This window comes from Aphidius gifuensis, linkage group LG1 (assembly GCF_014905175.1).
Source record: "Aphidius gifuensis isolate YNYX2018 linkage group LG1, ASM1490517v1, whole genome shotgun sequence".
NCBI classification, from domain to species: Eukaryota; Metazoa; Arthropoda; class Insecta; order Hymenoptera; family Braconidae; genus Aphidius; species Aphidius gifuensis.
This window is the reverse complement of record NC_057788.1, coordinates 28998247-29024218: the sequence shown is the minus strand read 5'-3', so window position 1 is coordinate 29024218 and position 25972 is coordinate 28998247. Positions and strand designations below refer to the sequence as shown.

General features: G+C 24.6%; 1 protein-coding gene across 1 annotated transcript; it reads left to right on the top strand.

Annotated features, from left to right (window-relative positions):
• Positions 1 to 25691, top strand: LOC122860138 (leucine-rich repeat-containing protein 15-like). The gene is made up of 2 exons (XM_044163825.1): positions 1 to 508; positions 19940 to 25691. The coding sequence occupies exon 2, from the start codon at positions 19976 to 19978 to the stop codon at positions 21863 to 21865; it is 1890 nt and encodes a 629-aa protein (XP_044019760.1). The 5' UTR covers positions 1 to 508; positions 19940 to 19975; the 3' UTR covers positions 21866 to 25691.
• The last annotated feature ends 281 nt before the right edge of the window (positions 25692 to 25972 follow it).

The following is a 25972-nucleotide window of genomic DNA, read 5'->3' as shown; positions in this document are numbered from 1 at the left end:
AGGGATATCACAGCAGTCTATCGTCGTTCTTTGCCATCGAAACACACAACTCACAATAGTATCAGTGCTGATCAGTATCTCTCTGGGTATACCTGTTCTATCATCATAATCATCATCATCATCATCATCGTGATTATAATAATAAAACGAAAAAAAAAACACCTTTGATTGGGATAAATTCGAAAAAATTTAATTAAAAAAATTGTGGCTGTTAAAATTTCTTCAAGTGGTTTTTTATGAATGTGGTTTTTTAATATTTTTTTTTATTTCACCACTGTGATATTAAATAAACAAAATTATTTATAAAAATTATGAAAAGTTTATTTTTTATTGTGTGTTAATATAAAATTAAAATAAAAAAAACATGAGAATGGTTTTAACTTTGTGGTGATATTTTGAGTTAATAATAATTTATTAATATATTATTATTATAATAAAAAAACATTGGAAACATTTTAGTCAATGTTGATGAGTCAAAGAGAATATAATTATCATAATATTTGTGGGTGTAAGTACATGTTTCGTCAGTTATAAAAAATTTTTTATTATTGAATTAATTTTAATAAATTTTTTTTTTTTTCTATCATTGAATTTATATATTTTTTTTTTTTGAATGAATGAATGAATGGTGAGTATAATGATGAAATAAGAAAAATATATTCTAGGACTATTATAAAAAGATTTAAAAAGAATCCTTACAAATGTATTTTTTTTTTTTAATATAAAAAGAAGTAATTTCATATCTAAAAAAAAAAAATTCTAATTACAAAAAATAATAATTAAAATAGAATAGAAAAAAAAAAAAAAAAATGAACATCTTTATGAATTTTTTAATTATAAAAATTAATTTTTATGATATATAATAATTTTAGTAGAATTTATATAAAAAATTTCTTTCGATTTATAGTAGTAATTAAATAATCAGGATTAAAAAAATTAAGTTTATATTTCTCTGTTCACAAAAAGTCGCAAAAAAAATGAAACGAAAAAAATAAAATAAAAGTTTAAAAATAATGGAGTAATTTTAACGACTCCGTTTGTTTATGTGCAGATATATAAATTTTACGGAGTAAAATTCCACGGTAGCAAACTCAGCATTTTAATTAGCCTATTAGTTTTCAGAATATTTCATATATACGATTGAATATTATTTTTTCATCTTTTAATTACTTGTACTAGCTTTTTTTTAAATATATTTTTGAGTTTAAAAAATATCTGTTTTTTTTAAAATATACATAATTTGAGTGTATATTTTGTCAACATCAAAGTACACGAGGAAAACACAAGATGTGACTTCTGAGTGTCATTTACATTTACCTCTGTATTCATTAGCATTTATGCCTTTAATAAATGTACATATAAACACACACACACACTAAGTATTTTCTGCATACAATGTTTCTTCATTAAGTTTATCATCACGTAAAATTTAGTAAAAAACTCAACTAACCATTTACCAAACTCTTTGTATAATTTCATTAAAAAAACATCTCTTGGCTTTTTTTATTTTTCATTAATAATGTACAATAATAACATCATAAACAAAAAAAAATTATGAAAAAAAAAAACGTTCTACTTGTGTACATGTATATTGAGTTAACGAGATGCACGACTTTTTGACTATTCGTTGAAGTTGACAGGAGTTGTCGCTTACTTGTTAAAACTAGACTAACAACTTCATAACAAACTTTTAATAAATTTTTTTTCAAACTCTTATTTTTCACTCTATACATCTATAAAATCCATTTTTTTTTCCTGTCTCTCTCTTGCTCCCTCTCTTTCCCCAACTTCATCGTGAATAATTTTTTTTTTTTTTTATACTTTTTCAATAGATGTAATTTAACCCGCGAAAAAATCAGAACAATAGTGATATACCTCACTCTTTACTATTCATATAATAAAAAAAAAAAAAAAAAATTTATATATATTTCAAGAAAATAATAATTAAAAAAATTTCTCGATTAAATGGAAAAAGTTGGGAGTCTTTTACAGCACGACTTTCAATCGTACTAAAAAAATAAAATAAATAAAAATTTTTATAAAATGAAGGAGCAAAAAAAAAAAAAGAGTTTTTTGTGTGTGCCTTTTGTCTCCCGCTCATTCTCAGAATCCACTAGAAATTCCATAGAAAGCATTTACGTTCGTGATTTCACCTCGAATCTAGCTGTCGATTAATTCCCTCTCTTTTACTTTTCTTCATTTTATAACACCCCTCGCGTTCTCCCTCATTCACCTCTAAACTTTTATCTATTTTTATCCTTTTTTATTTTTACAATTTTATACGTATTCCATCTCACACAATATCTCATCCCTGTAGCACAAGCGGAAATGATTTTCTACTCGAAAGCTGAAATGAATTAAATTCCCTGGACGGTATATAGTAGTGTGGTTATTTGTCTCTCTCTCTCTCTCTCTTGGTGCAAAACTGGTTAGTTGGTTTTGGTTGGTATGGTTTTGCCAATGTATATACATAGTAGCATAAAGCTATATACCCCCCAGGGGAGTACGTCTTTTCCTCCTAATACACTGCTTTATATATTGCCCATCTTTATCATGCTATCCTTCCGAAAATACCGGGGAATGGTTTTTCTAAGCTATTATAGTTAGGTTACAGAGTAAATGGTTAAAAACCAAGGCAACAAAAAAAAGAGTAAAAAAATAAATAAAGGGATATATCTACCTATTTCGTTTTTTATTTTTTCTATTTTTTTTTTAGATGGTTTATAGAAAAGGCATGAGCTTAAGGTTGTTTTCTTTTATATTTTTCCATTACTGTTATGTTTTTGTAATTTTTTTTTCCATTTTAAAGGGAGCACTATAACTAGATGCACCCCTTTTTTTTTTTTTACAATGTATTTTTTCTTTGATACATAGTATTTCTATTATTATTTTTTCTCTCAATTCAGGGTATTATCGATTAATACCCGCGGCAAAAATGCCAAATGTATACATCTCTTATAACCCCTGGTTGTTCATTTTTAGATACTTTTTTTGTTTTCTTTTATTCTTGTATTAAGCTCGTCCATTGAATCAGAGACCACCCTTACAACAAATTTAGTATTTCTTTGGTGTCTGTGCGGTAGAAAAGTTTCAAATGAAGCTTATCATTATCACCTTTTTCATTATACTCAAACAAATTGCTCAACAATTTTCTCTCTGTTGGAGTCTTATACTGTTGGGTAATAAGTAAATGCAAATTTATTATCTACCCTGTATTTTAATTTTTTTTTATTTTAATGGCTGAATAGAAAATTGATCTTTTTTTAAAAAAATATTCACTGCAAGGCTATTGTTTTGAGATAATAATTTTTTTTTTTTTTTTTTTCATTTCTTTCAACAATAGAAAAGTATATATATAGAAAAAAGAATAAAAAAAAAAAAGAATATAATGTATAAAATAAAAAAAATAAAAAAAATAGCAAAAATTCAATTACTGTATAGTTTTTAAACTTTTTTTTTTAACAACATTGTTTTTATCTATATAGACCAATTTTCCAAGACATCAAAAGCAACAAAACACGCTATTAATTTTGTCGTTAAAACGATTTATCTTTTTTTTTTTTTTGTTTCGTTTATTAGATTAGATATGAAAAAGACATGATGTTAAAAGCATTTCTTACTTCATCAAGCAATATTATAGCCAGACAGCTGTTAAATAAAAATAATGAAATACACAAGATAAATAAATTAAAATTTAAAAAACTAAAAAAAATACATATACAAAAAATAATGATAATAATGACAGGCATGTGTCGTGAGTGAGTGAGGTATTTGTTCATTTCTGAAGATAGAAAAGATCATTAATTTGTTTTTTTTTTGTTTTAGATTTAAATAAAAAATAAATATATTTTTTTAAATTTTAAATATATATATATTTGACGTGGATGAAAGTGATAGTCGTTATGTCGTTGATCTTATTCGTTTAAATATATTTTATAGTGGCACGCGTGTATTTTCTTTTGCCAAGCATAATTCGTCGTTGAATTTTTCATCTCGTTTATTTTCACATGCGGGCCGCACAAATATAGACACTATATATAAGCGTCACATGCTTTTATACCCCAGTCACAAATAAAGACAAGAATATAAAAAAAAAAAAAATAAATATAAAAAATTACAAACACATTGAAGAAGACATAAATATAAATTAAAATAAAAAAAAAAAAATTATGTTTTGTATTTACGAGAATTTAGGGGACAATACAAGAGAGTACTCTATTTTCAGAATAAATTTCATTCCACCTCACTCCACCCCCATTCTACCACCACCATCATCATCATCATCATCATGGCCATTAGAATTTTCATTTTATTTTTTTAAAAACAACTTTCAATTTAACAATTCTGTCTCTTTTAAACGATCATTCTATCAGCTATTACCATCAAATATTTTTATATACTAAATTGAGCAGCTGTTTGCCTTGACACGACAGATTTTTCCAGATCCGTGAATTTTCATGAAAGAGAAATAAATATCAAAGGGGAAAATGGAAAACATATAGTGAATTCGTTTGACTATTGAAACGAAATACACACCTGCCTCTTATATATTATTTTTTAACCCTGCATCAGCTTTTATCTTCATCATTTCTTTCAAAAAAAAATTATTATTATATGTACATATTTTTTATTTCAAAATTTTTTCTACCCTTTATTCGTGGCTCCTCAAGTACCAACCTATTCAAGGTCAAGAACACTAAAATCTTTATGTCGATTTTATCAAATGTCCTTTTCTTATATGTTTATATGGTTTTTTTTTTTTTTTTTTATTCACTTTGTCTCATTCAATTTATTTGTTTTTCACAAAGTTCGTTCAAGACTCTTGTCTATACTATATAAAAATTTATTTATTGTAAAGGGCTGTTAGTGAAAGTGGTAGTTTATACACATGTACAATTTTCAAGTTAAAACTTTGTACATTTAGTTGCAAGTTTTTGACTATTTAAGGTCAATGCCAAGTGACTTTTGAATGTTTACAAACTTTAATAGACTTCAAGTTAACTGCAAGTTTTTTTTTTTTTATTTTTTTTTGTCAATCGGTACTTTTGATATTTATAAATATCTATAAAAGAAAATGTTTTTGATATTTTTCAATAAAAATATCATGTTTCATCTCAATACACAAATAATAATAATAGCATAAAAAAAAAATAAAAAATATACTGTATAATATTTATATAAAAAATACGAATAAAAAAATAAAAGAAAAAAATCACGTACAATATTGTGACTTTTCTTTTTTTATATTGCAAATGTTTTTTTAAAGGAAAATATTATCTTTATATATATTTTTTTTTTTATATACGCAAAGCTGTAAGGATACATGTGTTTAATACATAATGTATTTTTTTTCCTATATATGTTTCATCTGTTCATTTATTTTATTTTTTTATATGATTTTATCTTTTAAAGTGTATGCTTATTTTGATGTTGTATCAGTACGAAAGGGGGATAAATATATACATATATGAATACGTATGTGTTGATGGATTTGGGTTGTAAAGCCGCGAGTGTGTGGAATGCAAAGCCCTTTGAGGTGGGACCCTGTGATCAAAGCCAGGGCGCGGCGCAATTATGCATGCAAAAGTGTGGCGTGAAATTGTACGCGCGTTCTCACTCCAAATATATATATACACCTATATACACATATATATTTTTCGCGAGTAGCTTCCATCGTCAAAATGATCTCTGTGTGTTGTATGTGGTACACTTAATATAATATATATATACATAGAGTATTAAGTTTATATATATAATGATAACACATACCGCACAGAATCATCTAGCACAAGCATATCATCCACCACACTCACACGCAATTCATTTGATGGCATTTGCTTTTTGTGTATATATTATATATACACTTGTGTTGACTTTACTCTCATATATGATGATAATGATGATACACCCTATTTGCAAACTTCAGCTACAACTTTATATTGTTTTTCATTTTTATATTGTTTAGCGCTGTCTTTTTCAACTGTGTATTTTCATATTTTTCATCTATTTTCATATATTAATATTTCTTTTTTTTCTCCGTATAAATTTTTCACTTTTTTATTTTTATATTTTTTGCAACTACTTTACACCATACTGTTTTACATATTTTGTATGTTTCAGTGCACAGTAAAATGATAAATACAATTTGCAAAATTATAGAAACACAGACACTCATGAAAACCCTCAGGGTCAATAGAGTTAATAATATGCAAGGGTTGTTATTATATTTATTATTTTTCTCTTGTTTTCAATTGTAAATTTATTGTTGTATATATATATTTTTTTATTTTTATTTTGTGTATGTATATATATATACGCTTACGCGATTTTCGTTTGTCTCAATTTTCGTGATATAAGCCAGCATTGCTTGGGGCATGAGGGTTATTTCCTTTTACTTGGAAAACTATATGTGTATATAAGGTGATTGTAATAGTTGTGTGATTGTGATGGTTGTGTAGTAGTGGTATATAAAACACACGGTGAAGCTACCTTACCCAGCTACTACTGTTACTGGGAAGCGGAAAATGCGACCATGCGGATAATGAAAATAGGGAGAACTCAAATGTCTCTGTTATACGGTGGTGTAATCAACATTTTGCAACATCTTGTTTCTTATTGTGCAAAATGAAAAATATATATATATATGATGTACTTGATTTTTTTTTATTTTCGCTTGTTTTAATATTATCTGTATATGAATTTTTATAAATAATTCAAACTATCAAGATTATTTTTTAATTTATTTTTCGTATAATTTAAATGTTATATATTAAAAAAATTTATTATTCTTTAAATATTTTTGAGTAAACTTGATTTTATAGAATGGAAAAACGGTAAAATATTTACAATTAAAACAAAAATTTCATAATGTTATGGTTGTAATATTTAAAAAACATGCAAATTTAATTGCCTTGAAAGTTTTTAGAATTTTATTTTAATTTTTTTTTCATTGTTTTTTGAATTTTATAATTTGCCATGACTTGTATAGTCAAAACTTTGGAGTTTTTGCTGCAGGACATATTTGTTTAAAAATTAAAAATATATTTCCGCGTACAAATTTCGAAATATTATTGTTCTCATATTTAAAAAACATGCAAATATAATTGTTCTAAAAGTTTTAAAATTTAATTGCAATTTTTTTTTCATTCTTTCTTTTAAATTTTATATTTTTCTAAGCAAAAATTTCATGATATTATTGTTCTAATATTTAAACAATACTAAAATAAAATTATTCTATAAATTATAAAAATTAATTTCAATTATTTATATTTTTTTTTTATTTAAAAATTGATATGTTAAAAAAGGCCATTTTTTTTAACTTTAAAAATAATTTTTAAGACAAGATTTAAAATACACATAAATATAATAACTTTGTTTTAAATTTGAACAATTTAAAGTTAATCTATTAAAACAATAATATTCTACCAAAAAAAAAAAAAAAAAATCCACAAGTAACATATAAAAAAAAAAAAAAAAAAACTTTTAATATAAATCAGATGATTTATTTTTATCATCTAAAATTTTTTTTCATTTTTTATAATCTCCATTTTTCATTATTCAATTCGCCGTGATTATTATTATTTTTTTTTCATCTCCATTATCCTCTTTATTTATCTTGAAAATTTTCAAAGAGTGTAATTCGGTCGATCGAAAGGCCTTGGAGGATGATAATGGTGGGTAGTGGGTACAGACATCCTCCTTACGCCGTAATAATTTCCTCATATAAATTCCCCTAGATGTCCTTACCCTGAAGGCGTCGTCGCGGTGGCAACTTTCTCCTTCCTCCCTAAACTATATATATATAACCACTACGCTTTCACGGATAATCCCAATTTATTTCCTTTAAAACTCTACCATCTACCTATCTCATTCACCACCCACAATTTAACCCACCTTGCGTCTCTCGTTTAGTTTGAAAACGAAGACTCGACGGGGAACGTTAATGGGATCCCACGGTATGCATCGTCATTACTTCACAGAGTCAAACTCGTGGCTTTGTCTCTCACTCCATTCAATTTATCTTTTTCTTGTTCTCTCCTTTTTTTTTTTTTTCACTATCTTATACTCGTTGTTTTCATTTTTAATTTTTTTTTTTCACTCCGTCATGCCTAGCAATAGTTTTTTTATATATTTAATTTTTTTTTTTTCATTTTCGCCGCTTCATCACTGAGTTAAACACGCCCCCGATGATTTCCTAATACTCTATGAATCCTATTAAATCTCTCGGTCCCCCTTTTTTCCCCCCCTTTTTCATCAACCAAGTCAAAATTAAAATTGACTTTTTTTTTTTTTCTTTTTTAAGCGCTTTGTATATGTACTATAATCAATCACCTCCACGGGAGCTAGATATAAATATAATGAAACTAAAATAAACACCGAAAAATAAAAATATAATATTTAGTATATACAATATTTAACAACAAATAAACACCATAAAAATTATCATATATGTTTTTAAATATTTAAAAGATTTTTTTGTATTTTTGTATATGCTCTATAACAATTGAAATAAAAAAGAGTAATTTATTTTATGAAAAATGAAAAATATAACGTCATATATAATAATATATATTGGATAAAAATTTTGTAAAGTAGATTTATATAATTTCACGGATACATGAGCTTATAATAACGATATATATTTCCACTTATAAAATCCCCCTCAAACTTGGTCGTTTTTTTATATTTAAAAAATTTTTTTTCTTCTTTATGCTCATCATTTTTACTATTATGAGACATTTTTTTTAACACAACACACTTGAAAAAAATAAATAATAAATATATATATATCCAACACGAATGTATTCTCACAGTAGCAAGGGTTAAAATGCCTGTGGATTAAATATATTGAACAATAAATTTGGATTACCGGACTGAAGTGGATTTGAGTGTAACAATTGATCGGAGATTTATTTGAGGTTTTTATATAAAAAATAAAAAATATACAAGTGTTTGCTTTTAATTCTAGATATTTAAAAATATTATTATTTTTTTTTTTTCATCACGCCCATAAATAAATAAATTAAACATTAAAATTACATGTATAAAAAACTCATAAATTATCGAGTTATTATATACATGTATACTAAAATGATAGTCAAGATAAAATTATCTATAAAATTATTTTTCAAATTTTATCACTTCACTTTACATATACAAAAATAAAAATTATATATCATATTAATACGGCAATTAATAATGATAAATGATAATTTAATTGTCAAATATATAATTACATAAATTATATGTAATTTGAAAATAATAAAATAAATGAATTTGTAATGTATATACTGATAATATACTGATAATCGTCAATTAACTGTAATTTTATTGAAAAAAAAAAATTACTACAAATACTTTTATAATAATAGAAAGTGGAATTTATATGGAATTTGTATATTAGGGAAACTTTGAAAGGTTGAAAATGACGATAAAAGCACATATAGTTAATACTAGAATGAGATCAAAAATGTATTTACCCTCTATATACTTTTTACCCCTCAGGAAATCGTGGAAATTACTCGACACCACAACCATCCAGAAATTACCACTCGTTATGTCCTTACATATTCACCATAAAAAAAAAAAGTAGAAATCTAATCATTTAATTTTTCATATGTTCTATTTAATCTACATCAAGATAAAATTAAACTCTCAAAGCTAATTGTATCATATAAAATTTTTAATTGAATTAATTCTTAATTTTCATATTAAAATGTACATAACTTGAAATTTCGTTATCATTTCAAATGAAATTTAATTGCTACCTACATATGGCAATCTAATTGGATGAAAAAAAAAAAAATATAATAATATAATAAAAATGATAATAATAATAAAAAATAATTTGTAGAAATAATAATATTAAAAAATAAAAAGAGAAGAGAGAAAGAAAGAACAAATAGTGAACATGTGTGTTATGTCTCACGAGACAATTTGAAACAAAGAAATAATAAAATATATATATATATAAAATGTAATATTAAAAAAAATTGAGAAAAATTGTTAACTGTTGCCAGAACAATATGGCGTTCATGTCAGTATTAAATATGAATGTGTTAGATGTGCATAAATGTGACCATAAATAACCAAGATGACTGGACCAAAGCTTCCCTTAATACGCCTAAATGTGACATATGCCTTAGAGTTACTTTTTTTTGGTTCTTTTATATTTCTAAAGAAAGGAAAAACTTGTGTATATAATATATATATAACAATGAAAAAAAAAAAGAATAAATAGAAGAAACAGATATATGTATAGGAAGTAAAATTTTTGTTTAGGGGATGAAGAAGCGAATAATACAGAAATAAAGAAGCTCAACACTCGCGTGAGAATTGAAGAAATGAGTTCAAACGAGAGACTCTCGTTTGTATTTTTTTTTATATTTTTTTTTTTAGTTTCTGTTGTATGTTACAGTGAATTTTTGAAATACTCAGGGTGTGTATGGAAAAGTAGGGGTTGAAGTGTTCGTCTCTTTATACAACCCCCCCCTTACTTGTTCTTCTTTTCTTACACGTATTTTCACGTCCCATCAATTTTCAGTCCGAGTTCTCTCGCCTGTCGTCGGCGAAGCTTCGTTCTTTTTATTATTTTTTATTTTTACAATTTTTTTTTATTTTTTTCTACTTTTTGTTCCTTATATTTCCCACTTTTTTTTCCACCAGAGGCAACGCCCTGTACCGGATCTCGCGTGATAACTTACTTTCTCTTGAAAAAAGTTTTTTTTTTTTTGCCAATTTTTTTTTTTTTTTACATGGGTTACTGTAGTCTTTGTTTTTTCATTTTATTATTTTTTTTTTTTTTGGTTATTCTACTTTATTTCATTTTTATTTTTTATATATAACTATTTTTTTTTTTTTATTTTTTTTTGTCTGAGTTAGAGTCAGACGCGTTCATATAAAACAAATCCATTGAGGGTGGTTAAAGAATCTACCGAAAGGAAAATCCACAAGGTATCTTTTTTTTTATTTTTAAAAGTCTCTTACTTTATACCATCATTTACTTGATAATCCCTAGATCGATATGTAAAATCTCTCTTCTCAATGTTACTATCATATTGAAGAATAACTAGACACCCTTTGCCTCAAAACTAACACACGATTTTCACCAAAGTTAAACCAGGATGAGTTAAAATCCCTCAAACATTTCTATTCATTTTACAAATTTTTTTTTTCTTTCTATTCTTTTTGGACTATAGAATTTCTTTTTATTATTTTTTTTTTTTTTCATTTAGTCAGTGTATATGTAATATGTCCCTGCAGGCCTTACCCTATTAGTGACGGATCCGGTAACCCGAGAATCCACCTCTCGACTGTACTCTCATCACAGACACAAATAAAAACAAAGTCAACATTTTTGCTCCAATTTTTTTTTTTTCCCTTTTTATACGTCTACTTTCAACATTCTCATTATCCCTTCAAATGATCCAAAATAATTTTTTCAACGTTGTCAAACAAAATGACAATCTCTAATCTTTATATCAATATCCAAAAAAAATATGTATTCACTTATATTTATAAAAAAAAAAAAAAGTATATTAAAAAAAAAAGCACACACAAAAACGCAAGTAGAAATTTCATTATATAGTCAGACATGAAAATATAAAATAATTTTATATACAAATAATAAATCTACTTGCCAAAATAAACCACAAAAAAAAAATAATGCTCTTAAATAATGAAATAATGATTTTTTTTTTTTTCTACAATCATAAAAAAGATAATAAATTTTATACTCAAAAATACATAAGAAGATAAGTAGTATTTTTTTATTTTTCTTTTATTATAAATTAAAAAAAAAAAAAAAAGCCAATCAAAAGCTTGAATAGAAGCAAAAAATTAAAGGAAAAAGAATTTATTTTTTTAACTATTTAATTATTTAAATTTATATAATTATTATTAAAGAAAAAAAAAAAAAAAAAATTTAGATAAATAAAAAGCACAAGTAGAAATTTCATTATATATATAGTCAGACATGAAAAATATAAAATTGTTTCACGTACAAAATTTATTTAATAAACATGAAGAATAAAATATGTGTATACGCGATTGGTTGGTGTCCTTGATGGTATATCTTTAATCCGTGCGACCTCGAATATATGCGGTACCAAGGTGTCGGCCACCCTACTTTGTAGTACAAGTTGAGAAAGGCAGAAAGCCTTTTGGGATGATAGTAAAACCAGGGATGTATATTTTTCAGTAAATGTGAAAAAAAAAGGATAAATGATAGGATATACCAAAGGGGTTGGAAAATAGGTTTAACAGTACGCAGACGCGGTTTATCGACTTCCCTTAAACTGGGTGGGGTATATAGAAATGCCATTTTCCGGTTATCCCTTTTCAGTGTCGTTTGTCTATACTATATTTGAATTGCTGCAGAACACACTTGTATTCAATGTATACATACATTAAATTACAGATTGACTGACAACTTGGAATAATGCCAAAAATTTCTTTGATTTTATATACAAATCTAAATATTTTTTTTAAATTATAAATATTTGCATTAAAATTATCTTTTATTATCAAAATTATAATTAACAATTAAATTTATATTTTATCCGTTTAAATATTTAAATAAATTAAGTAAAAATTTGTGTATTAAAAACAAAATTTAATCATCAAATTGAAGATGGAATAAAAAGCGACATAATAAATTAATAAATCCTTTTAAAATAATTACTTTGATTAAACTAAAAAAAAAAATATATATATTATTAAATTTTAAAATTAATTAATATAAAATTTTTATGTAATTTGAATTAAATTTAAATATTAAAAGAAATTATATAATTAATCTTTATATTTGAGGGGTTAAAAAAAGCATACATATATTTTTTATTTTTTTACTTGTGGGAGGAGAAGGAGGAGCGACTGTACGGGATAAAAAAATATATAAAATTAATGACAGCTGTTTATGGATGATGCTAAATACGTACAGATGTTACTTGCACCAGCTGGTGTATATAAAAAAAAATATTTATGTGTGATAATTCATTTGAGATAAAAATCTTCGTAAGGTATATATGGATAGAGAATGTGTGAATAGCTTAAAGATTGCCACCATGAGACAAACAAATCCCTTTTTTTCAGCACTTATGGGTACATTGAGACCTCGTCTACAAGCAATATCTTACTTTGTTGAGCTTTTTGTCCTTCGAAAAGCTCATCGAAAATTGGTATTTTCCGTGAAAAAAAAAAAATAAATAATAATAAATATAAATAAAGTTTATCCTCATGAGTCGCAATGATGACAAATCGAGCGTTAAGATGATCTGGCATGAGCCTTTATAGATCTCCGAAAAAATAAAAATACGATACCGATGAACAAGTATAAAAAAATAAATAATAATAATTTATACTGGACGAAAGTCGACTAGACCACTTTTTTTAAAAAAAAACCCATGTGTTTTTTTTTAGGTCAAAAATTTTAGGAATTTAGATGAATCATAAATACATAGCTAATATCAAAACAAGCATATAAAAAATTTATTTAAAAAAAAAAATTATAAATCTAGTTTAAATTTAAATTTTATTTATTTTTCATATTTAAATTTATGATAACGTGATAAATTGAATAAACTTGGATTTAAAAAAAAATTTAAATCAATTAAAAATCATTCATGTGTTATATTTCATCTGTAAATCTGATGAAAAATGAGAAAACTTTTTAAAAGTTTTTAAAAAAATATGAAAAATAAAATTAAAACGAAATATAATAAAAAAAAAAAAATTTTTTTAAATGAATTATTAGAATATTGAAATCGTAAATAATATTAAAACAATGTTAAATAAAATTTGTATAAAATATTTGAGATTATCCAAATGTAAATAAAATTTTAAAAAATAAAAAAAAAATTTAAACACAATGATTTATTCAAGTCACGAGTGCACACTATTTTGGGATTTCAATTGTACACAAAATACAACGAATTGAACCTTACGAATTTATATATATAGGATACCTTTGCCAGTTGACTTTGATATATATATATTTTCATTGTTCGGGTGTTTATAAAAGGCGCCTATGCCATCCCCCAAAACCCTGATGGACCCAAAAAAAAAAAAAAATTTCTTTCTACTTTTACAGGGTTAGTTTTAGGCAATACCTGTGTGGCATAGCAGCTGTTTTGACCACCTGTTTTGTTAAAATGATAATTCATAGATTCTAAACTTAGATAAAATAAAAATAACGACTATCACACGAAAAAAAAAATATATATATGAAAGAAGAATAGAATATTTTTAAGTCAAAAAAAATTTATGTCTATTTTTGGTTTCTAAATTTTATTTATATTCTATTATTAAAAAAGAAAAAAAAAAAGATTTAAAAAATCAATGAGTAATTCAAATACCAAAAAAAAAAAAGAGATTCAAAAATTTAGATTATATATAGAAAAAAAAAATTCAAGAATTAAAAACCAAAAATAAATTTAAAGATTTTTTTTATAAAAATAAAATAATCCAATTTTAGTAAAAGCAAAATAAAATATCAACAAAAAAAAAAAAAAAGAGTTGTCAATGTTTCACGTGTCATATTCAGTAGATATGTAGTCGAATAACTTTTTTTTTTGCTTCGAATATATTTTTACTTCTCCAATATATACTCAATGACATGATCTTGATATTCCAATAAGACCCCACTCTATAAACATTGTCAAAAAAGACATGAAAAAAAAAAAATAAATAAAATCATTTCAATATGAACATTGAACACCGATATATATCTGAGAATTCACATACAAGCATTCGAAAATCACGACGACGACGACGACTTAATAAAGTAGACGTCAATATAATCTTGATAAACTATAATCAAAATGCATATAACCACTCAAATATGTATACCTATATACATCTATTCATATTCCAATAATGAAAAAAATATCAAGCGTAATAAGGTGTATTAAATTCAAGAATTTTTTCATCTGTGAAAAATAAAAAATGAAGGGAATGAAAGATTACGTAAAAAAGGAATTCAAGTATATACCTGCAAATATGCTCTTTCGTGAATATATATAAACGATAATACAGTCATAAAATAGTTTTTTCTTACTCTATAAAAAAAAATATATATATAAATAATAAATAAATAAATGTATAAGGAAAAAATATATAGTTGAATTCACTCGGCTTTTCAGCATTGACTGACGCAGTTCGTGCTTGAGTTAGTAGTCGTCGTCCTCATCGTCGTCGTCGTCATCATCGTGGTGCACTTTGGAATTGAAGAAGACTCTCATTTCTACAATTCCATTGCCCCCGGTCGGTTTACTCGAGTGGTATGAGTACCAAAAAAATCTTCTTGGTATTTTTTGTCCATTTGAATTTTTTACTTTATATATATTTATTTTTTTTTTTTGGCAAATTTTATCTCACTCAGTTTCATTTTGTTTTATATATATGAAAAAAAAAAAACCACCCCCTTGAGACCAAAATCCAGTGAAATTCTGTAAATTGAATGGCCTTGTCTTGTTATGCGTTACCCCAATGACGACTTCTTGGCTTCTATTCTCCATGACGACCAAGACGAAGACGAAGACGACTACTACCCCAACAACTTTACTGAATCACTGAGATTCTATTATAGACAAGAATTTGTCTTTATATTTATATTTTTTTTTTTGCTCTTTTTATTTTATATATATTTATTTTTTCCCTCGGTTTGATGCAAAACCACTCGGCCCAATCTCTGATTTTATTTTGTTTCTGTCCTCCGTAAGTTGAATTATTCATAGGGGTACTTGGCAAATTGTGTTATTTGTATCACGAAGCAGAAAAAGAGTAATAGCTTCTTCTCAAAAATGGATACTTCAAGTTTTACATATTTTTTATTTTATTTATTTTATTTATTTCGCATGATAACTTTTTTTTTTTTTTTTTTTTTCCATGATATAAAAAGAGAAAATAATAAAATTTCTATTTTCTATTTTTCAAAGATATATCTTGATGTTTTGAAAATTTTTTGAAAAATTTTATTCTACCATTGTTGTAAGTAATTTTAATGGAATTTTTCTTCGATTCGAAAGAAAAATAAGTATCAAGAGATTTCTAGGTTGACTAGGGCAATTGGAAATGCTATTTTTTTTTTTACCTTTTTCTTCACAGAGAAAGCCGATTCTAGAAATTGGTGAAGCATCGTTTGGCGTATTTGTCGATTGCCAGTATATAGACGATTCAACTTTATAAAAAAAAAAAATACAAAAAACCACGTGCCAAGTGATCCAAAGAAGACTTGAGATATAAAAATAATGAAAAAAAAAAAAAAAAAACCGTCCGACTGATGATCAAAATAATATTGAATAAGATAAAACAAAGTTTATAAAAAATAAATTGACAAAAAAATATATATATAAATGAGCATTGAAAAAAAAAGTGGAAAAAAAAAACCTATATATTTATTTTTTTAACGAAAGTGGAAAATAATTTGCTGGCATTTTTATTCAAGGGTACTCTGTCTCGTCAAGTAGTCCAGAGATAAAAAAGGTAAAATAAAAATAGAAAATTTGTTCCGTCGCACCACCATTTGCGGGGACAAAGAAAAACCGGAAGAGAATTTTCTCGAATAACGTAACGCCCGGTTCTTATTCATGGACAAAAAAGGTAGTATAAAAAGAATGAATGGAATAAAAAAAAAAAAAAAGCTAAAAGAAGCAAAGGGCTGATGGTCCAAGTCTCTGTCCGTTCCACTCTTCTTTTTATATATATTTTTTTTTCCTCAATTTTCTCGCACGCTCTGTAAATAGGTGACGTGCAAAAAGAAAAAAAAAAAAAAAATTTATAAAAGAAAAAAATTAAGAAAAAAGGGGATGAAAGAAGAGGTCTCCCTGATTGCCATGGAAAAATGACGTATCCGGTTATATAGCGGATACGAGCCACGGATGTTCGAGGTTGCAAAACTGATTTATATTTTTTATTTTTATATTTATTTATACTTGCACACTTGCCACGTACACTGTTATAAATTTTTGATAAAAACGTCATATCAAAAAGAAATCATATACATTGGACAAGAGCTAAAAAAAATAATATTTTTTTATTTATTTTTACTGACATTTTAAAATAGATGAAAAATAAAAATACCTTTGAATTTTTTATTGATTGATAACTATAAAAGATTTATATCAGTATTGTAAAATAAATTTTAAGTAAAAAATTTATCTACGTTTGTAAAATATATATTCAAAAATATATAAAAGAATTTTTTTTTTTTTTTTTTATTCAGTATCTTTATATTTATATATATAGGGATAAAAATCAAGGGTAAATTTAATTCTTGATTTATTTTCTTGACAAGAGATACCATCTCAATTTTAACAACGTATTTAGATAAAATTGTTTCAATAAATAAAATAAATTGCTTCTCCAATCAATTTGATTTATTTATTCATTGTTATTAAATTTCAAAATAAAGCTATTCTAATTATTTTATCATTAAATAACAATAATAATAATTTTCAAATGAAAAACGTATTTAATCAAATTCCAACTATAAAAAGATAAAATAAAAAAAAATACCAATAAAATAACAATAAAAGTATATATATAAAGCAGCATAAAGATAGTATGAAAAAAATAAGAAAATAAAATTGTAATAGAGAAAATGGCAAACACTCTTAAATCGTCTAAAATCCTCAAAATCATAAAAATTCTCAAGTCCTTTCAATGTAGAGTTTCACTATATATCCAAGATAGCATAAAAAAAAAAAAATACATATAAATAAAAGGAATGGAAAAAAAATTCTTCAGCACACCTTTATACCATCGATGGTAATAAAAAAGTTTTCCAAAAATAAAAAAACATTATAACAATAATAAAACCAGAAGGTAAAGAATGACGACAATCGTTCGTCAGAAATGTAACAATAAAAAACTAAAAACCAAGAATATATTCTCATCGTCACATAAATAAATGTCAGTGTTAAAAAAAAAATATATAAAAAATAAATAAATATAAAATAAGGGTTGAGTATACCATAATGGTAAAAGATATCATGGTGGTTGTAAATCCGTGCATTATATAAAACTAGCCTTCTTAAAAAAAAATAGAAAAAAAAAAGCTCCCCATGTAGGCAGCAAGTATAAAGGTAGATTTTCCAGTGTATATAACAAGTGAGAGTAAAAAATACGAGCTTTAAAAAAAATAGCAAAAAAAAGTGGGATATATATATTCGCGGTATGGTGCATCTACGCTTAAAAATAATAATAAATAAATATAAATAAATAAATAGATAAATAATATAAAAAGTAAAAAAAAAAAAAAAAATATATAGAAAAAAAACTGGGCAGTATTGTATTTTGGAATATGCGAATAAGAAGCGTGTGGTACTCGTTAAATGTGTATACACAACATTGGATGATACTCCCACATAACGTCCATGTTCTCGTCCAGTAAATCAACAATATTTACTATTACTCGTATGTCGTATAATGAGTGAGAGAGACAAAAAGAGATATAGATAAAATTTGTGCACACAACGATACATGGTCATGGGCAATTGCGAAGCAGATTCATCCACCATGTGATTTGATTTTTTATTACCATTATTATTTTTTTTTTTTTATTATCCATCTTTCCATTATTTCATTTCATTTTTTTTTTATTCTTTCCACTCTTGATTTATTTGCCTTAATTCAACTGCAAATACATCAAGAAAGAAATAAAAAATAACCCTGAATTATCAACTTGTTTTATTTTAATATGCAAACATAACATTGCCAGACAAAAATGAAAAAAAAAAAAAATATATTTTATATAAATTATACTGGAAAATGTATATTCAAACTCGTTTTTAGTTTGGAAAAATTTTTTTTTTTTAAACTTGAAAGATGGCCGCAAAGTTGGCAATTTTATTATATATTTTTGCAGTCAAGAGTAACACGTGCATCAGATGGTCTGTGTGTGGTTCACAATAAGATAGGTACTTTTTAAAAAAAAATTTTTTATTGTAAATTTTGATGCTTATATGATCACGCATTTCTACTTACACACACACAAAAACGATATATATAAATAAAAAAAAATGATAATAAAGAAAAAAAAATGAAAATGAAAATACATAAGCGTTATGAAAAAAAAAAAGGAAAAAATAGAATAATAAAAAAAAATGTAGAATGATATAGAGAATATATAGAGAAAAAAAAAAAAAAAAAAAAATAGACTCGACCGTGCGCAAAATTCCAAAAAGCGAAGGTTACGTGACCCGTGACGGGGCTCATTCGTGCGATAAAAATTTACAGAGATATGAAGCGCATATATTGTGTCATATTGAAACACTGGATAGTGTAGAGTATAATATATGAACGATAGGTGAAGATTGAACCAAAGGTATGAACTACTTGTTCGAATAGATATGTGTAAATTGCTAGAGAATTGTGCTCCAGGCAATCATCCTCTATATATCATCTTCGAGTTTGCTTATTCGCTTGGAAGATAACAGCAATATTCATATAAGATCATTTTCTATAAATCTAAAAAATTATTACACTTAATATACCTCGACATTATATACATTATATAAAATACATCGAGACTATTTTTATTCATTTTTTTTAATAGCTTATATTGATGTCAACTGTAATTGTTGTGAACAAATGGGTATATTTATTTTATTTTTTATGTTTCAAGATGAAAAATATATATTATATACAAATTGCTATCGTAAAAAAAATATATATATTTTTTAATGGTCATTTTATGTCAAGAAAATAAGCTCATACAATAAAAAAAATAAAAATTTTTTTTAAAAAAAAGATAAATTTATATATGAAAAATTTTGATAACAAAATTAAAATATTTTTCATATTATGCGGGTGATATTTTAAAGGGCAAAATGTCAATATTATTATATTTTTAAAAAAATAGATTTTAGATTATTTTAATCATATAACGAAATTGTATATATAATTATTAAATAAAAAAAATTTATTTTTTATGTTACAGGTGAATTGAGAAAATCGGATAACCAGCTCATATGGAATGGCATCAAAATCAGAATTATTAATAATAAATTTAATGATAATAATAATAACATTGTCAAATAGTACAATAGCAAATGATCTTTGTCCGGGAAATTGTAATTGTGAAAATGAATATTTACGTGCATCATGTGCAAATGCTGATCTTGATATTGTACCAATACAATTAAATCCCGAAATACGACACATTGATTTATCATATAATCGTATAACAACATTACACTTGGCATTTGTTTTTTATGATAGTCTTGAAAGTCTTGATTTATCATATAATATTATTCATACAATTGGTGTTGATAATTTTTCATCACAACAACGTTTAATAACATTAAATTTGAGCAATAATTTAATTCGTAATATAACAAAAAATGCATTAAAAGGATTAAATAATATAATAAATATAAATTTAAGTAATAATAATATTAGTGAATTAAATGATCAATCATTACGTCATTGTAATGAATTAAAAATTTTTAATATTAGTGGTAATACATTGACAAATTTACCAATTGGTTTATTTAATAATAATAATAAAATAATAAATTTAGATTTATCACGTAATTCATTGCTTGATATGCCAACAAATAATTTAAAATTATTAAAAAATATAAAATATTTAAATTTATCTGATAATTTAATACAATCAATAACAAGAAATTCAATACCAATATTATCATCATTAATAACATTAAATTTATCAAATAATGTGATACGTTTTATTGATGATAATTCATTTGATTATTTAATATCATTAAAAAATTTAAATTTAGATGGTAATAATATAACAAATTTACCAACAATAGCATTATCAAAATTAAATGTATTATCAAAATTAATATTATCAAAAAATCCATTATCAAAACTTGATAAATTATCATTTCGTAATTTATTTGAGCTAAAATATCTTGATTTACGTGATTGTAATATAAGATGGATTGATAATCAAGCATTTTCAGATAATGTTAATTTAATTGAAATTAAACTTGATGGTAATCATGAATTAAATATATTACCACCACGTATGTTATTTAATTTACATAATTTAAAAATTGTAACATTACGTAATTGTAATTTAGCAACAATTGAACCAACAAATTTACCAGTTGATAATTTAAATCAATTAAAAATTGGTGGTAATCCAATTGTATGTAATTGTTCAGTACACTGGTTATGGAATGTTATAAATACATATGAAAAACGTAACAATACAACAATAACAAATACAAATAATAATAATTTAATTATTGATAGTAATGATATTATTTGTTATGATAATGAATTTATGGGTAAAAAATTATCAACATTAAGTGATAATTCATTAAAATGTCGTATGAGTACATTTTGGATGTTAATAACAGCAATATGTTGTTTTATTGCAATAATATTAATATTAATATTAATAATATATATAACACGTAATAAAAGACAAAAAAGACCATCATATACACCACCAATAAATAGACCAGAATTACTTGTTTATGTTGGTACAAATAATCATAATGTTAATGCTAAAAAAACATCAAGATTAATTGAAAAAACAAATGATGATCTTTATGATTTACCAAGTGTTAAAAATGAAACATATTATGAATCACCATATTGTCAACGTAATGGTAATGTTGTTGGTAATATTGGTGGTGTTGGTGGTGGTGGTTTTAATAATGGACCAAGTATGAGTCTTTATGATAATCGTCAAAGTAGTATTGAAGGTGTTTATGCTGTTGCTGATGTAACTGATATTAGAGAAACACCACAGGAAGTATTATCACTTTATCGTATGCATAGTCCAAAATCATCAAGAACAAGAAGATTACCAACAAATAGTGATTTTAATTATGATTATGATTATCGACCGTCATTACCTGATAAGCCACATGTTGTTTTTGTGTGAATAAACTATATAGCTTATTTATCTAGCTTGCTTATTTTTTATTTATCTTATTGATGATTAAAAATTTTAAGTTTATACTTTTTTAAAAAAAAGAACAAAATGATGAAACACACATGTTCTTGTGGATATTGGAATTATTATATTTTTTTTTCTGTGTGTCATCCAAGTTTTATAAACTCCGTGATGTGCTCGGTGCCTTAATCCCTTCGCCGACCGCCATTTATTATAACGTAAATGTCGGACGAGCCATTTTGGATAATATGACAACAACTCAAAACCCGACTCAACATATTTGTTTTATTATATTATATTTAAAATGTATATATATTTTTTTTTTTTGTTTGTTAAATACTGTGTAGTTTGATGATGGGGAACAAAAAAAAAAAAAAAAAAAAAGTGTTAAATTTTTTATGTGTAATGATTTTTTTCAAAGACAAAATTTTTGTTTAAATTTAGGTTTAATTTAATATTTAATTCAAGGTTGTATAGATTATTCAAGCAATATAACACACGTCCACGGTTATTATCGATGTCCTGGTTCTTCCTTGATAATTCCACGTGCCAATTAATATAAATTTTTTAACAAGTTATCACAAACGAATTTAACTATTTAAATGCGGGTATAAGAATAGATAAAAGAAATGGAATAAAAAACGTCTTTGGAGTTTTAAATAAAAAAAAATAATTAAAAAATAAAAACTACATATAATATTTTATGTATTCAATTGGTAGTTTAGCTTATGAGATAATGAGATATACCGAGTGAAACATATACGTCTTCCGCATGTGACCACGATTTTTTTTTTTTAAATTGCTTTTTTTTTTTTCGAAAAAATAAATTACTTTGATCTCTTTTGAAATATAAAAATTTTCATTCAAAAATATATATGCGGGTGTATATCGTTTAATCGCTGCAGCCAAAGCGACAAATCAAATTTAAAAAAAAAATATATATAAAATAAAAATTTTTTTATAATAATTAATAATAATAAAATAAAAAATAATAATTGCCAAGATACCTGAAAAAATATAAATACTTTGAACTTTTGGTAAAGTTCAATGATATTTTTTTGCTTTTTCGTGAAAAACTTTTAGCAAAAAAAAATTTAATTAATAAACTTAAAAGGATATATAATGAGATAAATTGTGAATTTTTAAATTTCAAAATAAAAATAAAAAAATATAGCAACAATAATAAATAAATGACCGGTGATGTGAATTTGACAGAAACGAGTTAAATTTATTTCTGTATAGAAAAAATGGCAAGTCACGTAGAAAGAAAAATGAATAGAAACAAAAATTAAAAAAATAAAAAAATTGTAAAGAACGCGTGAAAATCCGTTGGTTTGAGAATGGGGGATGGATAGGTAAATGGGGTGGGTTGAGTAAGGGTGCAAGACCAGGAGAATAAACGACCTGGAACATTCCCGATTCCCGGATGTAAAGAAGAAAGAATAAAAGATAACAAAAATATAAAAAAAAAACAAAAAATAATACCCACGGGATACGAAACAGAGCGATGCAAAACTCTTTTTTTTTTTTTATCCGTGTTCATTCTGACAAATTGATGCGCACCTTAATGAGTAAAGAAGCATAAATTAAACAATTGTTTATTTACTTATTTTTCTTACTTAATTTCATGTTTTTTTTTTTGTAATTAAATTAATTAAATTAATTAAAAAATTAAATAATTAAAGAAGCAATAATAAATAAAGATTTTCATGCGTTTTTAGCTGTAAATTTGCAAAAAAAAATTATAAATATATATATATAAATAATTAGTGTTAAGAAAATTAAAAAAATTCAAAATAATAATATAATTAAGATCCAATTAATATTTAAAATTATATTATGTAATTTAATTAATGTAAGATATATATTTATTTATTAATTTATGATGTTACGTTTGGAATAATGTTACGTTTTGATGAATTATTAAAGAAAAAAAAAAAATAAATAAATTTTGAGAATTAATTAAAAGGTTCAATATATAATTGCGAGGACAAGTGTGTTATTAAAAAAATGATATTAACAATAATTAAAAATACAAAAATCATTAAATCGATTCGAGTATATTTCGAGTGCGTTTGTGAGAATATTTTGATGCCCATATCAAAATGTTTTGAATATAAAAATGGATTTTTTTTTCTTTTCAAGTGAGAAGGGTGAGAAAATGGTTTTTTTTTTTTTCATTCTCTTTGTAGATGTATTTTGCATGGCACACTGCGAATAAAATAAAACATCGTTTCAATATTGCCGGGTATATTCTCAGGCACATTCGACTCGGTCGACGGGGTTGTATGAATAAAATATTGACGGTGATAGGGTGCGTAATAATAGAATGCACGATTGACAAAATCTGGGCCGTGTTATATCCCACATACACAGCTTTGTCCATAATTTTTTTCATATAATAAAATATAAATTTCAATGTTTATTTATCATTTTTTGAATAAAAAAAAATTTCGGAAATTGGATAAATTAAATAAAGTATATTTAAATAATGAAAAAAAAAAAACGTATATATATAACTTGACAAACTAAAATTCATTTCATTCATTATATATAATGCTAAAAGTAAATTTTGTAAAATTTAAAAAAAAAAAAAAATTAGAGTATAAAGTTTAAATAAAATTTTACATAAATAAAGTTTATTTAAGACTGTAGTTTTAAAGTTTAAAATTAATATTTACATTGAAATATTAATAAATTAAAATAATTTACAATTTAATTGATTTTTATATATATGAAATGAATTTAAAAAAAAAATAAATGTGTTTCTTTTTTTAAAAACTTTAAAATAGAAGATATACAAAATGAGAGAATATAGAAATCACAGAGAGACAAAAGTCATTAAGTCAAGTCAGTCTTGCATTCTAATATGTACATTTCATTTCCGCCGTCGGTTATTTTAAAACATATTATATTTAAATGACACACAACGACCACGAATCACATCATTTTTTTATTTCCCATTTTTCTCTTTTTTTCTAACCATCCCCCATCAAACGCCCACACGTGTTCTCACGCATAAAAAAAAAAAAAGAACTTTAAATGAAAATAATATAAAAAAAAAAATTAAAATAAATATTATATATCCCAGCTCGATACGTGTGTATTCGTGTCTATCTGTCTGTCCAACTGTCTAGTTTCTGATACACCCTCTTTCCTCCTCCCCTATATACACCACTCTCTCTGTGTCATTCACCTTTTTTTTACCTACTTGTTTCTCGTATTTTTTTTTTTTTTCCTCGGCAATTTCATATTCAAACATATTTTCCACTTTTCTATGAACTACCCTCTATCTAGAGTTCAACCTGTTATCGAACAGTTTGTTGGCAATATTCGTGGCTCTCCCTCTCTCACTCAGCAACCAATCAATCTCCCTCAAACTATTTTCTTTATTATATTTCACAGCCACAATTTGTGATTGGGACCAACCACAACCAATTTAATTTTTGTATAAATTAAAAACTATTTTGTTATTCTTTTTTTTTTTTTTTTAAATAATTAAAAACAAATTGAATTATTTATTAATTCATTTAGTTTTATTATTTAAATGAATCACCTTTTTTTTTTTCAATTAAAAGTAAAAAATTTTTTCACTATTTTTAGCCTTTTATTTTTTTCTCTCGGGGGATTTTTATTTTTAGTATTTTATTTTTTTTTTTTTCGATCGATGAGACACGTTAATTAATCCTGTAACAGTGGGGTTAACTTGGTGGGTTGTGATTGAATAATCGTTGTTAATTACGTTTAGTACTTTTCAATCTTGCTATCAAGTTTATTAGCCCTCAGCACCTTTTGAAACTTTTATTAACCCTAGTCGAAATTTTTTAGTTTTAATTTCTTTCCAATTTTTTTTATTTAAATATTAAATGTAATTTTATAAATGTTCATTAAACACATCTAAAAAATATCTCTGTGTATCTGTGTGTGTATGTATGTGTACATATAATATTTTGTTTTTATTTTTTAATTTTATTTTTGTATAAATAAAAAAAGTTATTTATTATTAATTGTTTTTTTTTTTAAACTTAATATATAAATTAATAAATTCAGTACTGTAAGGGTATATTTCACAACGACTTTGTAATTAAAAATTAT

Coding starts and splice junctions, on each gene's coding strand:
- LOC122860138 (XM_044163825.1), top strand. CDS start 19,976: ATGGCATCAAAATCAGAATTATTAATAATAAATTTAATGATAATAATA.